Here is a 19,620-nt window from a genome sequence, read left to right on the forward strand (position 1 = left end):
CACACAAGCCTGGTATCTAAGGAAATGAAACTGCAAACAATTTACAGTAAAGTGAAACGTACAGGAATAATCGATTTATTTTGAGCTGATGATATATAATTATACATGAGGCATGTTGCTAATTTCAAACATCATCTGAAATATGGCAGGTCTGACAGAGCAGCACTCCCTCAGCGCTCACCCTCCGAGAGTGCAGCACTCCCTCAGCACTGAGCCTCCGACAGTGTGGCACACCCTCAGTACTGAACCTCCGACAGTGCAGCACGCCCTCAGTACTGACCCTCCGAATGTTCAGTGCTGCTTCAGTACTGACCCTTTGATAGAGCAGCGCTCCCTCAGTACTGACCTCCTGACAGTGCAGCACTCCCTCAATACTGACCCTTGAACAGTGCAGCACTCCCTCACTACTGACCCTCTGACAGTGCAATGCTCCCTCAGTACTGACCCTCTGACAGTGCAGCAATCCCTCAGCACTGACCCTCTGACCGTGCAGCACTCCCTCAGTACTGACCCTCTGACAGTGCAGCACTCCCTCAGCACTGACCCTCTGACCGTGTAGCACTCCCTCAGTACTGACCCTCTGACAGTGCAGCACTCCCTCAGTACTGACCTTCTGACATGCAGCACCCCCTCATAACTGACCCTTTGACAGTGCAGCACTCCCTCAGCAATGACCCTCTGACAGTGCAGCACTCCCTCATTACTGACCCTCTGACAGTGCAGCGCTCCCTCAGCAATGACCCTGTGACCGTGCAGCACTCCCTCAGCCCTGACCCTCTGACAGTGCAGCACTCCCTCAGTACTGACCTTCTGACATGCAGCACCCCCTCATAACTGACCCTTTGACAGTGCAGCACTCCCTCAGCAATGACCCTCTGACAGTGCAGCACTCCCTCATTACTGACCCTCTGACAGTGCAGCGCTCCCTCAGCAATGACCCTGTGACAGTGCAGCACTCCCTCAGCACTGACCCTCTGACAGTGCAGCACTCCCTCAGCACTGACCCTCTGACAGTGCAGCACTCCCTCAGCACTCTCTCACTGGGGAGAATCTGCCTGGGTTTTGAGCAGAAATCATGAGCAGGTCTTAAAACCACAACCTTCCGTATTAGAGAGAGTGTGTCTGAGAGAGAGAGAGACAGAGGGAGTCTGTGAGAGAGAAAAAGAGTTAGAGAGAGTGTGGTTGTGTGTGAGGGAGAGAGTGTGCTTATCAGAGAGAGTGTGTCTGAGTGAGGGAGAGAGTGTGCTTATCAGAGAGAGTGTGTGTGTGTGAGAGAGTGTGTGTGTGAGAGAGTGTGTGTGTGTGAGGGAGAGTGTGTCTGTGTGAGAGAGTGTGTGTGTGAGGGAGAGAGTGCGTATGTGAGAGAGTGTGTGTGTGAGAGAGTGTGTGTGTGTGAGGGAGAGTGTGTCTGTGTGAGAGAGTGTGTGTGTGAGGGAGAGAGTGTGTATGAGGGAGAGTGTGTGTGTGAGAGAGTGTGTGTCTGTGAGAGAGTGTGTCTGTGTGAGAGAGAGTGTGTGTGTGAGGGAGAGAGTGTGTATGAGGGAGAGTGTGTATGAGGGAGAGTGTGTGTGTGAGAGAGTGTGTGTCTGTGAGAGAGTGTGTCTGTGTGAGAGAGTGTGTGTGTGAGGGAGAGAGTGTGTGTGTGTGAGGGAGAGTGTGTGTGTGTGAGAGAGTGTGTGTGTGAGAGAGAGTGTGTCTGTGTGAGGGAGAGAGTGTGTGTGAGGGAGAGAGTGTGTGTGAGGGAGAGTGTGTGTGTGTGAGAGAGTGTGTCTGTGAGAGAGAGTGTGTGTGTGAGAGAGATTGTGTGTGTGAGAGAGAGTGTGTCTGTGTGAGGGAGAGAAAGTGTGTGAGGGAGAGAGTGTGTGTGAGGGAGAGTGTGTGTGTGTGAGAGAGTGTGTGTGTGTGAGAGAGTGTGTGTGTGAGAGAGAGTGTGTCTGTGTGAGGGAGAGAGTGTGTGTGAGGGAGAGAGTGTGTGTGAGGGAGAGTGTGTGTATGTGAGAGAGTGTGTCTGTGAGAGAGTGTGTCTGTGTGAGGGAGAGAGTGTGTGTGAGGGAGAGTATGCGTATGTGAGAGAGTGTGTGTGTGAGAGATTGTGTGTCTGAGTGTGGGTTTGTGTGTGTGATAAAGATTCTGTGTATGTGAGGGAGTGAGAAGGAGGGAGACAGCAGAAGAGAAAGATAGAGAGAGATGGTAAATGTTTGAGAGAGAGAGAATGTGAGTGTCTGACCGAGAAAGAATGTATGTGTGTGAGAGAGATAGAGCAGAAGAGTGCAACAGAGAGAGATTGTGAGTGTTAGAGAGAGAACGTGTGTGTGTGTGTGAGAGAGAGATAGAGCAGAAGAGTGCGATAGAGCGAGTTTGTGAGTGTTAGAGAGAGAATGTGTGTGTGTGAGAGAGAGAGAGATAGAGCAGAAGAGTGTGATAGAGAGAGATTGTGAGTGTTAGAGAGAGAATGTGTGTGTGAGAGAGAGAGATAGAGCAGAAGAGTGCGTTAGAGAGATATTGAGTGTTAGAGAGAGAATGTGTGTGTGAGAGAGAGATAGAGCAGAAGCGTGCGTTAGAGCGAGATTGTGAGTGTTAGAGAGAGAATGTGTGTGTGTGAGAGAGAGATAGAGCAGAAGAGTGTGATAGAGAGAGATTGTGAGTGTTAGAGAGAGAATGTGTGTGTGTGAGAGAGATAGAGCAGAAGAGTGCGATATAGAGAGATTGTGAGTGTTAGAGAGCGAATGTGTGTGTGTGAGAGAGAGAGAGATAGAGCAGAAGAGTGCGATAGAGAGAGATTGTGAGTGTTAGAGAGAGAATATGTGTGTGCGTGAGAGAGAGATAGAGCAGAAGAGTGCGATAGAGCGAGTTTGTGAGTGTTAGAGAGAGAATGTGTGTGTGAGAGAGAGAGAGATAGAGCAGAAGAGTGCGATAGAGCGAGTTTGTGAGTGCTAGAGAGAGAATGTGTGTGTGTGAGAGAGAGAGAGATAGAGCAGAAGAGTGCGATAGAGATTGTGAGGGCTAAACTCACTGAGAGAAAAAGCTGGACACCCAGCAAAAGGAATGAGGGACCAATGAATTTTTGCCGTGTTTGGTGAATCGGTTTGCGGTGTCCCTTCTCAATCTCTCCTTCCTTGTCTTGACATTAGTTTATTCCCTGGGGCTGTTTAATTCCCTGAAAGGTGCCATTTAAACACAATTTGTTGTTGTTTGAGGAAGAAACGCTGGGGACAATTTCTGAAAAAGTCGCTGTCTTTATCATTTTCCATTTAGATGAGGAACTGAAGATGGGAGAGGTCGGTCTGATACTGATCTTCATCAGCTTGCTGCAAGGTACAAATTCATTACTGATCGGAACTGAGGAAATTGGATTCTTTCCTGGATTGAGGAAGTGAGCATTTAATTTTAGAGAACAGGGTTAGTGATCACACAGAGAGTGAGCGAATAGCGAGTCAGAGAATATAGCAAAAGAAAAAGCCTCATACGGACTTGAAACGTCAACTCTGTTTCTCTCTCCACAGATGCTGTCAGAGCTGCTGAGTTTTGCCAGCATTTTCTGTTTGTGCATCAGTGAGCTTGTTTCAATAGGAATGAAAGTGCATTTATATAGCGCCTTTAATGCAGTAAAACATCCATATCGATTCACAGGATTCCCCCACAAGGGGAAACATCCCCTCAGCATCCACCCTGTCAAACCCCCCACCACCTCAGAATCTTATATGTTTCAATAAGATCACCTCTCATTCTTCTAAACTCCAATGGATACAGGGCCCAACCTGCTCAACATTTCCACATAAGACAAACCCCTTCATCACAGGAATCAGCCCAGTGAACCTCCTCGGAACTGCCTCCAATGCAGAGTCTATCCCTCCCTTAGTAAGGAGACCAGAACTGTACACACTGCTCCTGATATAATCTCACCAACGCCCTGTACAGTTGTAGCAAGACTCCCCTCCTTTTATAGTCCATCCCTTTACAATAAAGGCCAACAATCCACTTGCCTTCCTCATTCCGTGCTGTTCCTGAATGCTGACTTTCTGTGATTCATGTACAAGGACACCCAGATCCCTCTGTGTCGCATTCTGTAGACTCTCTCCATTGAAGTAATATTCTGCTTTTTGATGTCCTGTCCCCTACCTTGTTGCCTTTTAGGAGTGATGTCAGAGGGATGGTCTATGAAGGCGCTGCCTCGGAGGGCCATCAGCAGCTCTTGTGTGGTTATTCCGTGTAGCTTTGACTTTCATTCCTACTCTTACACAGCACTGCACGGAGCTTGGTTTAAATATTGCTATAGATGGAAATATACCATCACATACACCAAAGATCCCAATTATGGGATGGCCACATTCGTGGGACGTGCTAAAATAATAAGCGACTTGGAAGGGAAGAATTGTTCGGTGAGGATTGACAGTCTCAGAGCTGAAGACAGTGACGTGTATTACACCCAATTCTAAATCTTTTCACCAATTAGTCGTCCTCATGAAGATGAATGTCAGCCGAAGCCGTGGGTAATAATGCAGAGGTTTAAGTTTAACTCCAGAGTAAGGGCCCCGGGAGAGTCCATCGCAACCTATACAGTGAAGTGGAAGCAGGTGACTGAGCACTGGGACCTCGGAGACACACTCAATGACATGTTGCGGGGCCGATTGGTTTGTGTTGTTCACCCCAACACCATTCAGAGCCGTTTAATCGCAGAAGCCGACATCAATTTGAAGTGCACCTTGGAAATAGCGCCAGACATGGAAAGTGCTGGGAGAGACTGGCGGGATTTACAGGATGTGCAACATGGCACCAGTCCTCAGCTGGGACAGGAAACAACCACCGGGCGTGAGGCACAAACTGGAGAGAGAGAGAGAGAGAGAGAGAGAGAGACAGCCGCCAAGCGAGAGACAGTCTCTGCCACTCCAGAAACTAAAAGGCTTCGTGGGAGTATTTCAGCAGCAACTCCGAAGTTGGCCTGTTCTCGATGTGGGTGGGGGTGAGCACATACCGGACACCTGCAGGTTCAAGGGGGCAGAATGCCATCACTGCCACAAGAAAGGGGCAGGTAATAAAGCAATGCAGGGCGAAATCGAGACAGCCCATCAGGCAGCGCACCAACATGATGGAAGTGAATAATATCACAGAGCCTGAAGCTGCTGATACCGAAGGCAAGAGCTACAAGGAAGAGACTGAAGAGCTGAAGATTCAGCTGAAAGAAACCAAAGAGGCAGTTACAGTATCAAAACAATTTTACAGTTCAGAAGGAGGCCATTCAGCCCCCTCGAGCCTGTTACACAGGGAAAGGAGGAGGCCATTCAGCCCTCTCGAGCCTGTTACACAGGAACAAGAGGAGGCCATTCAGCCCCCTCGAACATGTTACACAGGAACAGGAGGAGGCCATTCAGCCCCCTCGAGCCTGTTACACAGGGAAAGGAGGAGGACATTCAGCTCCCTCGAGACTGTTACACAGAAACAGGAGGAGGCCCATTCAGCCCCCTCAAGCCTGTTACACAGGAACAGGAGGAGGCCCATTCAGCCCCCTCGAGCCTGTTACACAGGAACAGGAGGAGGCCCATTCAGTCCCCTCGAGCCTGTTACACAGGAATAGGAAGAGGCCATTCAGCCCCTCGACCCTGTTACACAGGAACAGGAGGAGGCCATTCAGCCCCACTGAGCCTGTTACACAGGAACAGGAGGAGGCCCATTCAGCCCCCTCGAGCCTGTTACATAGGAACAGGAGGAGGCCCATTCAGCCACTGATGCCCGTTACACAGGAACAGGAGGAGGACATTCAGCCCCTTGTAGGGTGTGGAGGTGTGTGACAGCTTCACCTGCGAATTCTGAGCCGTCTGAATTGCTCCCACTCCCTGGGTTCTAGACCTTGGACTTATTCGGGGCTTGTCACAAAGTGCAGCAGACAACTGGTTTTGGTGCAAGACAAAAACTGAATTTACTGAAGTCACAAATGAACTTATAACATTAGGATGACACTGAGATTATACAGACTTATAAAGTACACTGAGTTAAGAATGGGGAACACACGGCATAATGAGGGAAAATCACGCTACTAATGCCCTTACACTTGTCCCACACCCAAAACCTAACTAAATTGCACTAGGAGAGGTCAGGGATCACGCTCACCAACCCAGGGTTCCTTGACAGTTGGAAATCCAGCCAGGTAAGCTGGTTGCAGTTTTGGGGGACCCTCTTTGTTTCCTCTGGGGGCCTGTCGTCCCCACGTGGTCCTGGTCTGTGGAATCTGCAAAGGGTCTTCAGTTGGGTGGAGGGCGCGGTTGTGGGTGGTCGATCTTCATGGAGGGCAGTGGTTGTGGCCTTGTTGTCTCCAGTTGAGCCTGCCACCCCATGCCCCTCACCGTGATGTTGCCTGTGGGCCTGCAAACCTCCAGATCTCCTTGCTTAAATTCTGTTTCAACCGCTCCCAACTGCTCACTGCCCTGTGTCAGCTTTCAACACTGCAACCCTTCTGCTAGCTGGTTTCTCTCCCAACTGACTGCCCAGTTATACTGCCTTTCGAGTTTCTTATCGCAATCCAAATCAAGGTTCGTTCTTCGTTTGACTTTGGTGGGCTTCCCCAGGTGATTGATATCTCGTTGTTTTTAATGGGCTCGCATGATGTTTATCATTGTCTTCCTGCCCAGTAACTAGTTTTGAACTGAAAACCATTGTATGTGTGGAGTATTGATGGGTTCGCATAATTAAATTGCCTGCCTCAGAAGTTAGGAGCGATTATTGATGCAAGATTTTGATGGGCTTCAGTTCCGTGTGAAGTGAAGTCTTTCTCTGGGTTGATTGTATTAAAGGGAAGAATGCGTATTCTGTCTCCTCTCGTTGTCTGGTTTCAGGCCAAACATTCCACACTGCTCTCAATAAGCCCGGACATGTGCAGCCCCAGGCCTCCATGGGCCCAGCCTCCTGTCTGCAGGGTTTTACACTTAACTCAGCAGTTTAAAGGTCCAAAAGTGATATCCTTGTTGATGATATGGAAAATGTGGGAATTTCGAGAACCCTTCAAGAGATAGGGAGGGTTACAGGGGCTGGAGGAGGTTAAAGAAATAGGGAGGGTTGTAGGGGCTGGAGGAGGACACAGAGATAGTGAGAGTTGCAGGAGCTGGAGGAGGTTACAGGTATAGGGAGGGTTGTAGGCGCTGGAAGCTGTGACAGAGATAGGGAGGGTTGTAGGGGCTGGAAAAGGTTACAGAAATAGGGAGGGTTGTAGAGGCTGGAGGAGGTTACAGAGATAGGTTGGGTTGTAGGGACTGGAGGAGGTTACAGAGATAGGGAGAGTTGTAGGGGCTGGAGGAGGACACAGAGATAGGGAGGGTTGTAGGGGCTGGAGGAGGACACAGAGATAGGGAGGTTTGATGGGGGTGGAGCAGGTTGTAGAGATAGTGAGGGTTGTAGGGGCTGGAAGAGATTACAGAAATAGGGAGGGTTCTGGGGGTTGGAGGAGGTTACAGAGATGGGGAGGATTGTCAAGGCTGGTGGAGGCTAGAGAGATAGGGAGGGTTACAGTGGCTAGAGGAGGTTACAGCTATTAGGGTGTTGTAGGGCTGGAGGTTGTTACAGAGGTAGAGAGGATTGTATGGGCTTGTGGAGGAGGTTACAGATTTGGGAGGGTTGTTTGGGTTGGAGGAGGTTACAGAGATGGGGAGGGTTGTGGAGGTTGGAGGAGGTGACAGATATAGGGAGGGTTGTAGGGGTTGGAGGAGGTTACAGAGATGGGGAGGATTGTAGAGGCAGGTGGAGGCTGCCTAAGGGAGGGTTGTAGGGGCTGGAGCAAAGGGAGAGAGAGACGAGTTTACAGATATAGAGAGGGTTGTAGGGGCTGGAGGAAAGGGAGAGAGAGAGGAGGTTACAGATATAGGGAGGGAGACAGTCAGAGAGAGAGCGACCGGGAGAGAGAGAGCGATAGAGAGATTGAGAGACAGACAGAGACTGAGAGCGGGGGAAGCGAGAAGGAGAGTGAGAGAGAGAGAGCAAGTGTGAAAGATGGAGGAAGAGAAGAGTGGGGAGGTGTTGGTCTGATGGTCTTTTCACTGGACCAGTGATCCAGACACCCAGCATAATGCTCCTGGGACCCTGGTTAGAATCCCACCACAGCAGTTGGTGGAATTTGAATTCAATAAAAACCTGGAATTAAAAGTCCGATGATGACCAGGAAACCATTGCTGGTTATTGTATTTGTGTCACAAATGCCCTTTAGGGAGGGAAATCTGCTGTCCTTACCTGGTTTGGCCTACATGTGACTCCAGACCCACAGCAATGTGGTTGACTTTTAAAAAGTGGCCTCTGAACACGGGCAATAAGGGCTGGGCAATAAATCCTGGCCTAGGCAGCGATGTCCACATCGCATGAAAGAATGAAATAAAAGGACAGAGAGGGAAAGACAGAGTCGAGAGAGACCCAGAATGAAAAAAACACAGTAAACAATGGAAAATAAACATTCTGGTCTGATCTGGTCTTGTATACCTTCAATTGGAACACTAGTAAAACAGGGAAATAAGAGTACTGGGCCAAACTGTTAGAGAGGGACACATTTAGAGAGAGAGAGAGAGAGAGATAGAGGGAGTCACTGAAAGAGATAAGGACAAGGAAAGAAAGAGTGAGAGAGAGAGACAGAGAGAGACACACAAAGAAGTAGAAAGAAAGTGATAGAGATGAAGTAGGAGAGAATCAGGAGAAAGATAGATAGATAGAGAGAGAGGATGGTAGAGAAAGAGAACGAGAGGAAAAGAGAGAAAGGCAGAATGTGATGGAACACTGAATCCTTGTCTATGCATTTTGAAATCCAGCCCAGAACTATCGTTGGAAGATTCAGCGAGTGTCCAGTACAGGGGACCCTGCCCAACCTTCTCATCCTGAGCTTCCCAGTGGGGCTGAAGAGGGCAGAGAGGAAACCTTCCTCTGTTATTCTGTTGTCGAATAAACACAACAATTCTGGAACTCTGCCCTTTCTATCTCACAGATTAGAATATAAGGGGGCAGAGTTCATGCTTCAGTCTACATAAAGCCCTGGCTAGACCACACCTGGAGTCACTGTGAGACATTCTGGGCCCCACACCTTAGGAAGGATATATTGCCCTCGGAGGGAGAGCAGTGTCAATTTACCGAAATGAGACCGGGACTCCAAGGGTTAAATTACAAGGAGAGATTAAACACAAACTCGGCTTGTATTCCCTGAAAGTTGGAATGTTAAGCAGGAGATTTGATGAGAGTTTACATGATACTAAGGGGAACAGATTGGGGTCGATAAAGAGAAACCATTTCCCCTGGTTGGGGGGAGTCTGGGACTCGGGGACAGAGCCTAAAAAGGAGTGGCCAACCTTTCAGGAGTGAAATTAGGAAGTACAAAGGGTGGGAGAAATTTGGAACTCTCTTCCCCAAACGGAAACTGATGCACAATCAAGTTGTTCATTTTAAACCTGTGAGATTGATAGATTTTTGTTATCCAAAGGTATTAAAGGAGATGGGACAAAGGCATATGGGGCTAGTTTGCAGATCAGCCATGATCTCATTGAATGTTGGAGCAGGCTCGAGGGGCCAAATGGCCTCCTCCTACCCTCATGTAATAGAAACTTACCTGTCAGAAGCCAGTTTATGTTGATGTGAGTCTGAGTCGATGTCTGAACCCAGTTGGTGACTTGTTCCATACAAAGCAAGAACGTTCATGCCCTTCAATGTTCCTGGATAAACCATTAACAAAGCTGGTGACAGACAGTCTCCACATGGTAAACACTGACCGATCAACACATGACTTGGCTGTTAACCCCCAAACCTCAGCGTAAATCAGTTCCCCCTCGAGACCCCTTGTCCAAAATAAAAGCAACGCACACAATTTGTAAAATAGTAAGTGTCTGTCAGGAAGGAGGAGCAATGAGAGGAGGAAGGGGTTAGGGGGCCTGCGCTTCACCTGATTTGCCGACATAAGAACCAGCCCCTATGTTTTTGCTATGTTGTGTTGCGTCAATATGAACACATATTTGCACAAGATGAAGGTCGTTGTGTAGGGACTGATAGTTCTCGGAAACCAGTCAGTCAATGTCCCAGTGACCTTACTGCTGGTCCCAGGCCAGTGGGACAGGGAACATCGACACTGCAATGTCCAGAAATGGGTGTGATACCACACAGATACCCACCCCCGGCTGTCCTCTTCAAGTGTTTCAGGTATAAAGAGCAGTAACTCCTCTAGTTACAAACCAAAGCATCAAAGCAGAGCCAGAAGATCAGAAGAGACAGGCAGAGATGGGAAACTCCCAGATGAAATTGCGACTTGTCTTGTTCACTCTGACTTTGCTGCTCTCTCTGCAGCTGAGTCACTTCTTCTCCTTGTCGAAGGTAAGCTAAGAGATGTCCCTCTGGGTGAGGTGTTTCTTGCACATGACTCTACGTCTACCACCCAGATAGACTGGTCTCTTCCGCAATTTGATATTATTATGTTCGTGCCTTTAATATTGTCGCCCTCTATGAATTTAACATAATTTCCTTCTGTCATTTCCCCTGAAATTCTCATTCTTGTTTTCAATCCCTCCTCAGCCACTCCCTATCTCTGTAAGCTCCACCAGGCCTTACAACCCTCCATATCTCTGAATCCTCCTCCAGCCCCTACAACCCTCCCTATCTCTGTAACCTCCTCCAGCCCCTACAACCCTCCCTATCTCTGTAACCTCCTACAGCCTCTACAACCCTCCCTATCCCTGTAACCTCCTCCAGCCTCTACAACCAGCCCTATCTCTGTAACCTCCTCCAGCCCCTACAACCCTCCCTACGTCTGTAACCTCCTCCAGCCCCCACAACACCCCCCCCATCTCTTTAACCTCCTACAGTCTCTACAACCCTCCCTATCTCTGTAACCTCCTATAGCCTCTACAACCTTCCCTATCTCTGTAACCTCCTCCAGCCCTTACAAGCCTCCCTTAATCTGTAACCTCCTAGAGCCTCTACAACCCTCCCTATCTCTGTAACCTCCTACAGCCTCTACAACCCTCCCTATCTCTGTAACCTCCTCCAGCATCTACATCCCTCCCTATCTCTGTAACCTCCTACAGCCTCTACAACCCCCCCTATCTCTGTAACCTCCTACAGCCTCTACAACTCTCCTTATCTCTGTAACCTCCTCCAGTCCTTACAACCCTCTCTATGTCTGTAACCTCCTACAGCCTCCACAACCCTCCCTAACTCTGTAACCTCCTACAGCCTCCACAACCCTCCCTATCTCTGTAACCTCCTCCAGCCCCCACAACCCTACCTAAATCACTGGTCTGAGTCTCACTCCACGGAATTCAGTCCCATAATGTAGGTCAACACTCCGTGCTGAGGGAGTGCTGCACTGTCAGAGGGTCAGTAGTGTGGAAGTGTTGCACTATTGGAGGGTCAGTACTGAGGGAGGGCTTTAGTGTCGGAGGTTCAGTACTGAGGGAGTGCTGCACTGTCGGAGGGTCAGTACTGAGGGAGTGCTGCACTGTCAGAGTTTCTGAACTGAGGGAGTGCTGCACTGTCAGAGGGTCAGTACTGAGGGAGTGCTGCACTGTCAGAGTTTCTGAACTGAGGGAGTGCTGCACTGTCAGAGGGTCAGTACTGAGGGAGTGCTGCACTGTCAGAGAGTCTGAACTGAGGGAGTGCTGCACTGTCAGAGGGTCTGAACTGAGGGAGTGCTGCACTGTCGGATGGTCTGAACTGAGGGAGTGCTGCACTGTCGGAGGGTCAATACTGAGGGAGTGCTGCACTGTCAGAGTTTCTGAACTGAGGGAGTGCTGCAGTGTCAGAGTTTCTGCACTGAGGGAGTGCTGCACTGTCGGATGGTCTGAACTGAGGGAGTGCTGCACTGTCAGAGTTTCTGAACTGAGGGAGTGCTGCGCTGTCTGAAGAACATTGTACAAATTGCACAAAATTGCATCTGATGCCTGTGTTTCATGCACACATGAAGTTCATGCACACAACAGGAATACTTCTCGCTGTTTCTCAGCAGCAAGGCAGCCTTCATATCTCACCACCCACTGGCAAGTGTGTGCAGCTAAAATGTGACATGTTTACATTGGAAATTTCTGTTATAAAGATGGGCACAGGAATTCATCTGATTGGAAAATGTGACAACATCAAGTAATGTGTTTGAGCCTAGAATTTTGCAGCAAAATAAGAATTTTAATCTATAAATATCTACAGAAAAGCCTGAGCATTTTAATCACTTGTGTTAATCAATGTAATTTTATTCATAACCCAAATGCTTCTTACAATCTATCGCAGCATGAAAAAGGTGCAGCATTCAGAAAGCATATTCCAATCAGAGAACAGAGTTTAGCAACGTCACATTTCTGTTGATTCCTATTCGACCATGTTGGCTGCACACAGCCAGACAATGCCGTGGTTATGATGTGTCCACACAGCAGGATTGGGGAGCACCAGGTATAAGGAAAAGTTTCAGCTTGCTGAGGAGAAGAAGGAGAATCTCTCGTTCCAGGTTTCTCTCCGTACATTAAGAAGCAGGCATGCCGATGTTTCATTGCACTCTGTCTGCTGATGGGAGTCCGCTTGGAAATTGCTGTTTGTGCTGATTGAAAGAATAAGCTTTTCATAAATTGAGGGATTGAGTACAAACACAGGGAGGTTATGCTGAACATTTATAAAGCTCTGGTTAGGTCACAACTAGAGTATTGTGTCCAGTTCTGGTCTCCTCACTTTGGGAAGGTAGTGAGGGTCCTTGAGAGGGTGGGGAGGAGATTGAGCAGAATGGGTCCAGGGATGAGGGATTTTACCTACAAGGTTGGGTTGGAGAAGCTGGGATTGTTCTCCTTGGAGCAAAGGAGATTGAGGGGGGATCTGATCGAGGTGTACAAGATGATGACGGGTTTAGATAAGGTAGACAAAGAGAAGCTGTCGCCATTAGCTGATGGTACAAGGACTGGGGGACACAGATTGAAGGTTTTGGGCAGTGGGGGGATGTGAGGAGGAACTTTTTTACACAGCGAGTGGTAATGAGCTGGAACTCACTGCTTACGAGGATGGTGGAAGTAGAGACGATGAACGATTTCAAAAGGAAATTGGACGGACACTTGAGGGGAAACAAAATTGCAGGGTTACGGGGATAGAGCAGGAAGAATGGGACTGAGTGGATTAATCTACAGAGAGACAGCATGGACTCAATGGGCTGAATGGGCTCCCACTGTGCTGGAATGCCTCTCTGATACGAAGTTGATTCTAACCAGGACACTGACCAGTTTCATTACAACTTAACCCAACATCGCACGTTATTTGTCCGCACTGAATGACCAGATTGTTGCTGTACAAAGCTTCAAACAGTCTGTCGACTTCCTTTCACTGTTTGTCCCTCCCAGACACAGACTCCAGCGATAGTGATAACCACAGCCACAAGGAATATCACAGCTCGTATTCCCAGGATCTGGATCACGTGCAGAATCTCTCCTCCACTGTCTAGAGAACACACAGAAAGAAATCATCACTGACTCTCCGCTTTCAATCTCTCACTCTGGCTGAACAATCAAGCTTCATATCACTGCAACATTTGCTGTACTATTGACCCATCCACTGGGATTCAATGTGGAATGAATGTTTTCATTGTAAACACTCTAAGAGTGGACAATCTGAACTTTCCCCTTAGTGTGGAACATTGGTGAGAATGGATCATTGTGCTGTTTGACTCCCTGTCCAATGTTTCTCTCCATCGCTGTGTACAGGATTGTGCTGTAGAAAATTCTGGAAACGTTTAGCGCCGGGTAGAAATCCATCTCGGATGCGTGTGTGAATCGGGCAGGATTGAGATGGACTCCCCCACGGACTTACACGCCCCGCTTAATAAACAGTTCCAATCTTTACCCAGAGAGAGGGAGAATGTGGAACTCACTCCCACAGGGAGTGGTTGAGGTGAGTAGTAGCAAATTGGGAAGAGAAATTGCTTGAAAAGCAGGGAGATGCAAGGGTTAAGTGCGACAGTGCCACCACTGGTGGGAGAGTGTAACTACAGTGTGACGTTTACATAGGCAATCCCCATTATGAACAAGGACATTGGACATCATGTGCAAAATTGGCTCTGGAAAGGTGAGAACATGATGTAAGCTTTTCACCAACTTCGTAAACCTCTCCATCTTTCTCTTATTGTCAGATACTCAAACAACATTTCACACAGAATCACAGAAGGAGGAGTTGGGACAGGTGACTGGTCAAAGGTTCAGGTTTCAGGAAGCTTTTTAAAGGAGGATAGAGAGTTAGAGAGGCAGAGAGTATCTGTGAGAATCTCTGTGCATCTGAGTGTCTGTAATAGACTTTGCAATTTCCATGTTCTTCCATAAACTTGAAAGGGAACACAATTCCCAGAATCCATGTCAACTCTCCGGTGTAGCACTGAGGGAGGTCAGGTAACCCCCGAGGGAGAATGTGCGAGTGTGTTTGTTTGTGAGAGTGTCCTTTTGTGTGCTCATACATGTGGGATTGTGTGTCTGCGGGTGTCTATTTAGGTTTGTATAATTGTGTGTGTTTGTGTAGTGTTTGAATCTGAGAGAGCTGTTGAAGTCTGTGTACACTCACGTTCCACAGTGATGGTTATGAAACCCTCCACTGCTCCATGTTCATTCTCTGCCACACACTGATAGTCTCCAGTGTCCCTGGATGTAATGTGAGGAATCACCAACCACAGCTCATTGTTGGAACTTGTTCTGTTCATTGTGATATTCAGATGTCAGGGCAGGACTCAACATGACAAATCACAGGTTTACCAACAGGAAGTGAACAACAATTTATATTTAATGGGAAGAGAGTGCTGATTGATTGGCAAGTGGTCTCTGATTGGAGGAGGTGTTGCCATGGAGAGTAATGTGTGCGAGCTGTAAAGTTTAGACAGCTTGTCTCTTCATTCAGCAATAATCAATTAAAGATCAGTTAAATTCTATCGACTGTGAAGCACTTTGAGAGGTCTGAGAATGTGGATACTGAGAACAGGCTGCACTGTCAGAGGGTAAGTGCTGAGGGAATGCTGATGTAGAATGAAGGGCGTCGGTACTTACCTTGCACAGTTAGTACGAGGGTCCGCTCCGATGAAACAGATGGATATCGCACTCTGCAGCTGAGATTGTGTCCGTGGTGTTTGAGTAATGGGATTAGGGTCAGAACAGAAGTATAGGTCAGAGTGATACCATGCTGAGTTACAGTGTTTGAGACTGATCCAGGTACGTCAGTGGGAGTGTCCCAGGTTAAGACAGGTGCTGCTGTTCCATTGCACGTTGTGTTGAAGGTGCAGCTTACATCCACACGCTTTCCTGCAATAATTTCAGCAGGGAATATCGTGGGTTTATCTGTGAAATCTAACAGACAGAGAATGGATCCTTTTAGAGAAATATAACGTGAAGCATCAGTTCAAATGGAAACCACAGTCCCACAAGAGAAAGCACTTTTACAAGGATGATATCAGATCTGAGAGATTACAATGATCAGGAGAGAATTTCCTGCTTTGAGACTTTGGTGTTTCTGTCTCTCAGCTTAATACACGTTCACTCCGAGACACTTGAACTGATAATAGTGGGTGCGGGTGGTGGAGCAGACCAGAGTTTGCAGTGCAATACCCCATCATTCACTCAGCGATCTGGGCCATTTATTACTTTGCAATTTGTGGGAGCTTGCTGTGTACAAATTGGCTGCTGCGTTTCCCACATTACAACAGTAACTACAATTCAGGAATCAGCTCATTGGCTGTAAAGTGATTTTGTAATTGCTGAGGTGGTGAAAGGCTCTATAGAAATGTGAATATTTCTTCTGTCGAAATGTCAGACTTCTGGACAGAATAAGAGAGATCAATGGGAGTGGATAACCTGATAACATTGATGGACACAGTCAATACATTTAATCATTGATATTAAAGTGAGTATTAGAGGTTGCTTTAGGACTGAACTGGAAGCTATCACCAGGTTATTGAGAATCAGACAGTGTGTTACAATAAGTTGTGTTTTGTGTTAATATGTAAACATCACAGATTGTGTTATTTCCCATTGAGTGTTGAACGTGAATTGTTGAGTAATTATAACACAGCACTTACCAGAAACGTGAAGCTGGGTTACAGGGTAATAGTTATGGCTCGGACCATTGTCAAATTCTATTCTGAAAAAATAAGGTCCTGCATCTTCCCGTCTGATGTTGTTTATAATCAGGGAACAGTCACCATCTTTCAGGTCTCCAGACAGCCGGGTGCGATGGTGGAACCGTGGTAACTCGTGATTGTGATCCTTGGAGTGAAAGGCTATGGGAGCCCAGGGAATCTGTTTCTCGTTATTCAACCAGACTCCACCTCGCGGTTGGTTTTCCAGACACGATGGATAACTGTAATGACATGGAATCTGTACACAGGAACCTTCCTGCGCTGTCACCTCTCGTGGAGTGTCACCTTTCCACTCTTGTGAGGGTTCAGCTGGGGAGAGAAATCTCAATATTTAACTCTGGATGGTTTGTGGATCCACTGAACCTGAGATTGACAGATGAGGCTTAATTGGGGGGATGGTCAATACTGAGGAGGAGTGCAACAAATTATTTTGGCAGGAAGAATAGAAAAACAGAATATTATTTAAATGGAGACAGGCTGCAGAATGTAGTACAGAGGGATCTGGGTGTCCTTGTACATGAATCACAGATAGTCAGCATTCAGGAACACCACGGAATGAGGAAGGCAAGTGGAATGTTGGCCTTTATTGCAAAGGGATGAAGTATAAAAGGAGGGAAGTCTTGCATCTTCTGCACAGGGTGTTGGTGAGATTGTAACAGGATCATTGTGTACAGGCAGTTCAGAGAAGCTTCACTGGGCTGATTCCTGGGATTAAAGGGTTTGTCCTGTGAGGAAATGTTGAGCAGGTTGGGCCTGTATCCATTGGAGTTTAGAAGAATGAGGGGTGACCTTATTGAAACATATCCGATTCCGAGGGGGCTTGACAGGGTGGATGCTGGGAGGATGTTTCCCCCTCGTGGGGGAATCTAGAAGCAGGGAGCACAGTTTGGGAATGAGGGCTCTCCCATTTAAGACTGAGATGAGGAGGAATTTCCTCTCTCAGAGGGGTGCTACCCTGTGGAATTCTCTTCCCAGGAGAGCAGTGGAGGCTGGGCCATTGAATAGACTCAAGGCTGAGCGAGGCAGGTTTTTGATCGACAAGGGAGTCAAGGGTTTGGGGGACAGGCAGGAAAATGGAGTTAAGGCCACAACCAGATCAGTGAGAGCAGGCTCGAGGGGCCGAATGGCCTGCTCCTGTCCCTATTTATTATGTTCCTACATTCTTACCTCCTTATGTGGTTGTGTTATGAAGAATTTTAAAAGAGTGATAAAAGGGATAGCGAGAGAGAGAGAGAGTGAGAGAGAGAGATTGAGAGAGAGGGAGAGGTTTAGGGAGTTAATTCCAGAGCTCGGGGCCCCAGGCAGCTGAAGGCACGGCCACCAATAGTAGAGCGATGGGAATCGGGGGAAGCTCGAGAGGCCGGAATTGGAGGAGTGCAGAGATCTCTGAGGGTTGTAGGGGCTGGAGGAGGTTATAGAGATAGGGAGGGGTGTAGGGGTTGGAGGAGGTTATAGAGTTAGGGAGGGGTGTAGGGGTTGGAGGAGGTTATAGAGAATGGGAGGGTTGTAGGGGCTGGAGGAGGTTATAGAGTTAGGGAGGGGTGTAGGGGTTGGAGGAGGTTATAGAGTTAGGGAGGGGTGTAGGGGTTGGAGGAGGTTATGGAGATAGGGAGGGTTGTAGGGGCTGGAGGAGGTTATAGCGAATGGGAGGGTTGTAGGGGCTGGAGGAGGTTATAGAGTTAGGGAGGGGTGTAGGGGTTGGAGGAGGTTATAGAGTTAGGGAGGGGTGTAGGGGTTGGAGGAGGTTATGGAGATAGGGAGGGTGCGGGGACTGGAGGAGGATGCAGGGGCAGAGAGGGTTCCAGGGGCAGGGGGAGTTTACAGGAATGGGGAGATATGTACGGGCTGGACGGTTTGCATAGGTAGGGAGGGTTGATGAGGCTGGTGGAGGTTTCAGAGGTAGGGAAGTTTGTAGGGACTGGAGGAGTTTATTGAGATGGGGGAGTTTTTGGGGCATGAGGAGGTTACACAGATAGGGAATTTTCTAGGGGCTGGAGGAGGTTACAGAGATAAGGAGGATTGTGGAGGGATGGAGGAGGTTACAGAGATAGGGAGGGGAATTGAGTCTGGAGGAGATTGCAGAGATAGGGAGGGTTGTAGGGACTGGAGGAGGCTCATGAGATAGGGAGGGTTGTAGGGACTGGAGGAGGCTCCTGAGTTAGGGAGGGTTGTAGGGACTGCAGGAGGCTCCTGAGATAGGGAGGGTTGCCGTGGATGAAGGAAGAGGTGAAGTTAACTGAAATGGGGAGGAAGAATATTCAAAAATTGTGACATTGAGACTTTGCTTGACCAGGAGCCAGTCTCGGTCATCGAGCAGAGCGGGTGATAAGGGAATGGGACTTGGTGTGAGTAAGGACGTGGTCAGCAGTTTTGGATGGCCTCAAGTTTATGGAGTATAGAGCGTGTGTTGGAACAGTCGAGTCTGGAGGTAATGAAGGCGTGGATGAGGGTTTCAGCAGCAGATGAGCTGAGACAGGGTGAAGTCGTGCGATGTTACGGAGGTGGAAATAGACGGTGTTAGTGAGGGCGCAGATATGAGGCCGGAAGCTCATCTCAGGATCAAATGGGACAACAAAGCTGTGAACAGATTGGCTTCAATCTCAGAGAGCTGCCAGGGAGAGGAATGGAGTTGGTAGCGAGGGAACAGAGTTTGGAGTGGGGAATGAAGACAATGGCTTCAGTCTTTCCAATATTTAATTGGAGGGAATTTCTGCCCATCCAGTACTGGATGTCGGATAAGCAGCCTGATAATTTAGCAGCAGTGGAGGAGTCGAGAGAGGTGGTGGTGAGGTAGAGCTGGGGATCCTCAGTGGACAGGTGAAAACTAACACTGTTCAGATGATGCTGCAAAGCCATTGCAAGTGATTCTCTGGCTACGATGAGATGGATAAGAATGGAGCCAGGGGAGAGCAGTCCCACCCAGCTGGACGACAGTGGAGAGGTGTTGGAGGAGGATGGTGTGGTCGAGCGTGTCAAAGGCTGCAGACAGATCGAGAAGGAGGAGGAGGGAAAGTTTACCTTTGTCACAGTCACACAGGATGCCATTTGTGACCTTGATAAGAGCTGTTTCAGCACAGTGGCTGGGGTGGAAACCTGATTGGAGGGATTCAAACATGGAGTTCCGGGAAAGATGGGAACGGATTCGGGAGATGGAAACACGTTGAAGGACTTTGGAGGGGAAAGAGAGGCTGGAGATGGGACGGGGGTTTACACGGACAGTGTGAGGGGTGGAAGGTGTAGTGGGGAGGAGACACTTCACTCAGGGGGGAGGTGTCATCACCCCTCAGCTCGGTTTACGTTACAGCTATGATGTGGATTCAATCACACACAATAAGCTCATGCATCTGGGAGCAGAAATAGACAAATCATTAAAAATAGTGACGCTGGTTAACACGGCCAAAAAACAAGCAAATCAAACACTATTATTTCCCATTGAGTGTTGGATGTGAATTGTTGAGTAATTATAACACAGCACTTACCAGAAACGTGAAGCTGGGTTACAGGATAGTAGCTGTATCTATTCCTGCTGTCAAATTCTA

At 48.2% G+C, this 19,620-nt stretch overlaps 2 protein-coding genes across 2 annotated transcripts in view; one reads left to right on the top strand and one right to left on the bottom strand.

Annotated features, from left to right (window-relative positions):
* LOC121273998 (myelin-associated glycoprotein-like) overlaps nucleotides 1–4,494 on the top strand; it is a 30,230-nt gene extending 25,736 nt beyond the window's left edge. The window contains exons 12-13 of the mRNA XM_041181132.1: nucleotides 3,256–3,315; nucleotides 4,454–4,494. Coding sequence (XP_041037066.1) covers nucleotides 3,256–3,315; nucleotides 4,454–4,494 — 101 coding nt within the window. The remainder of the gene's footprint in view (nucleotides 1–3,255; nucleotides 3,316–4,453) is intronic.
* A 7,673-nt stretch (nucleotides 4,495–12,167) lies between these two features.
* LOC121273999 (sialic acid-binding Ig-like lectin 7) lies at nucleotides 12,168–18,633 on the bottom strand. Its single transcript, XM_041181133.1, has 5 exons — nucleotides 18,579–18,633; nucleotides 16,022–16,390; nucleotides 14,997–15,293; nucleotides 13,249–13,410; nucleotides 12,168–12,529 (listed from the first exon to the last, which is right to left on the bottom strand). Exons 1-4 carry the CDS (start codon nucleotides 18,631–18,633, stop codon nucleotides 13,271–13,273), a joined length of 861 nt encoding a protein of 286 aa, XP_041037067.1. The 3' UTR covers nucleotides 12,168–12,529; nucleotides 13,249–13,270.
* Between the last annotated feature and the right edge of the window lie 987 nt (nucleotides 18,634–19,620).

Source organism: Carcharodon carcharias, assembly GCF_017639515.1.
Source record: "Carcharodon carcharias isolate sCarCar2 chromosome 29 unlocalized genomic scaffold, sCarCar2.pri SUPER_29_unloc_15, whole genome shotgun sequence".
Lineage (NCBI taxonomy): Eukaryota > Metazoa > Chordata > Chondrichthyes > Lamniformes > Lamnidae > Carcharodon > Carcharodon carcharias.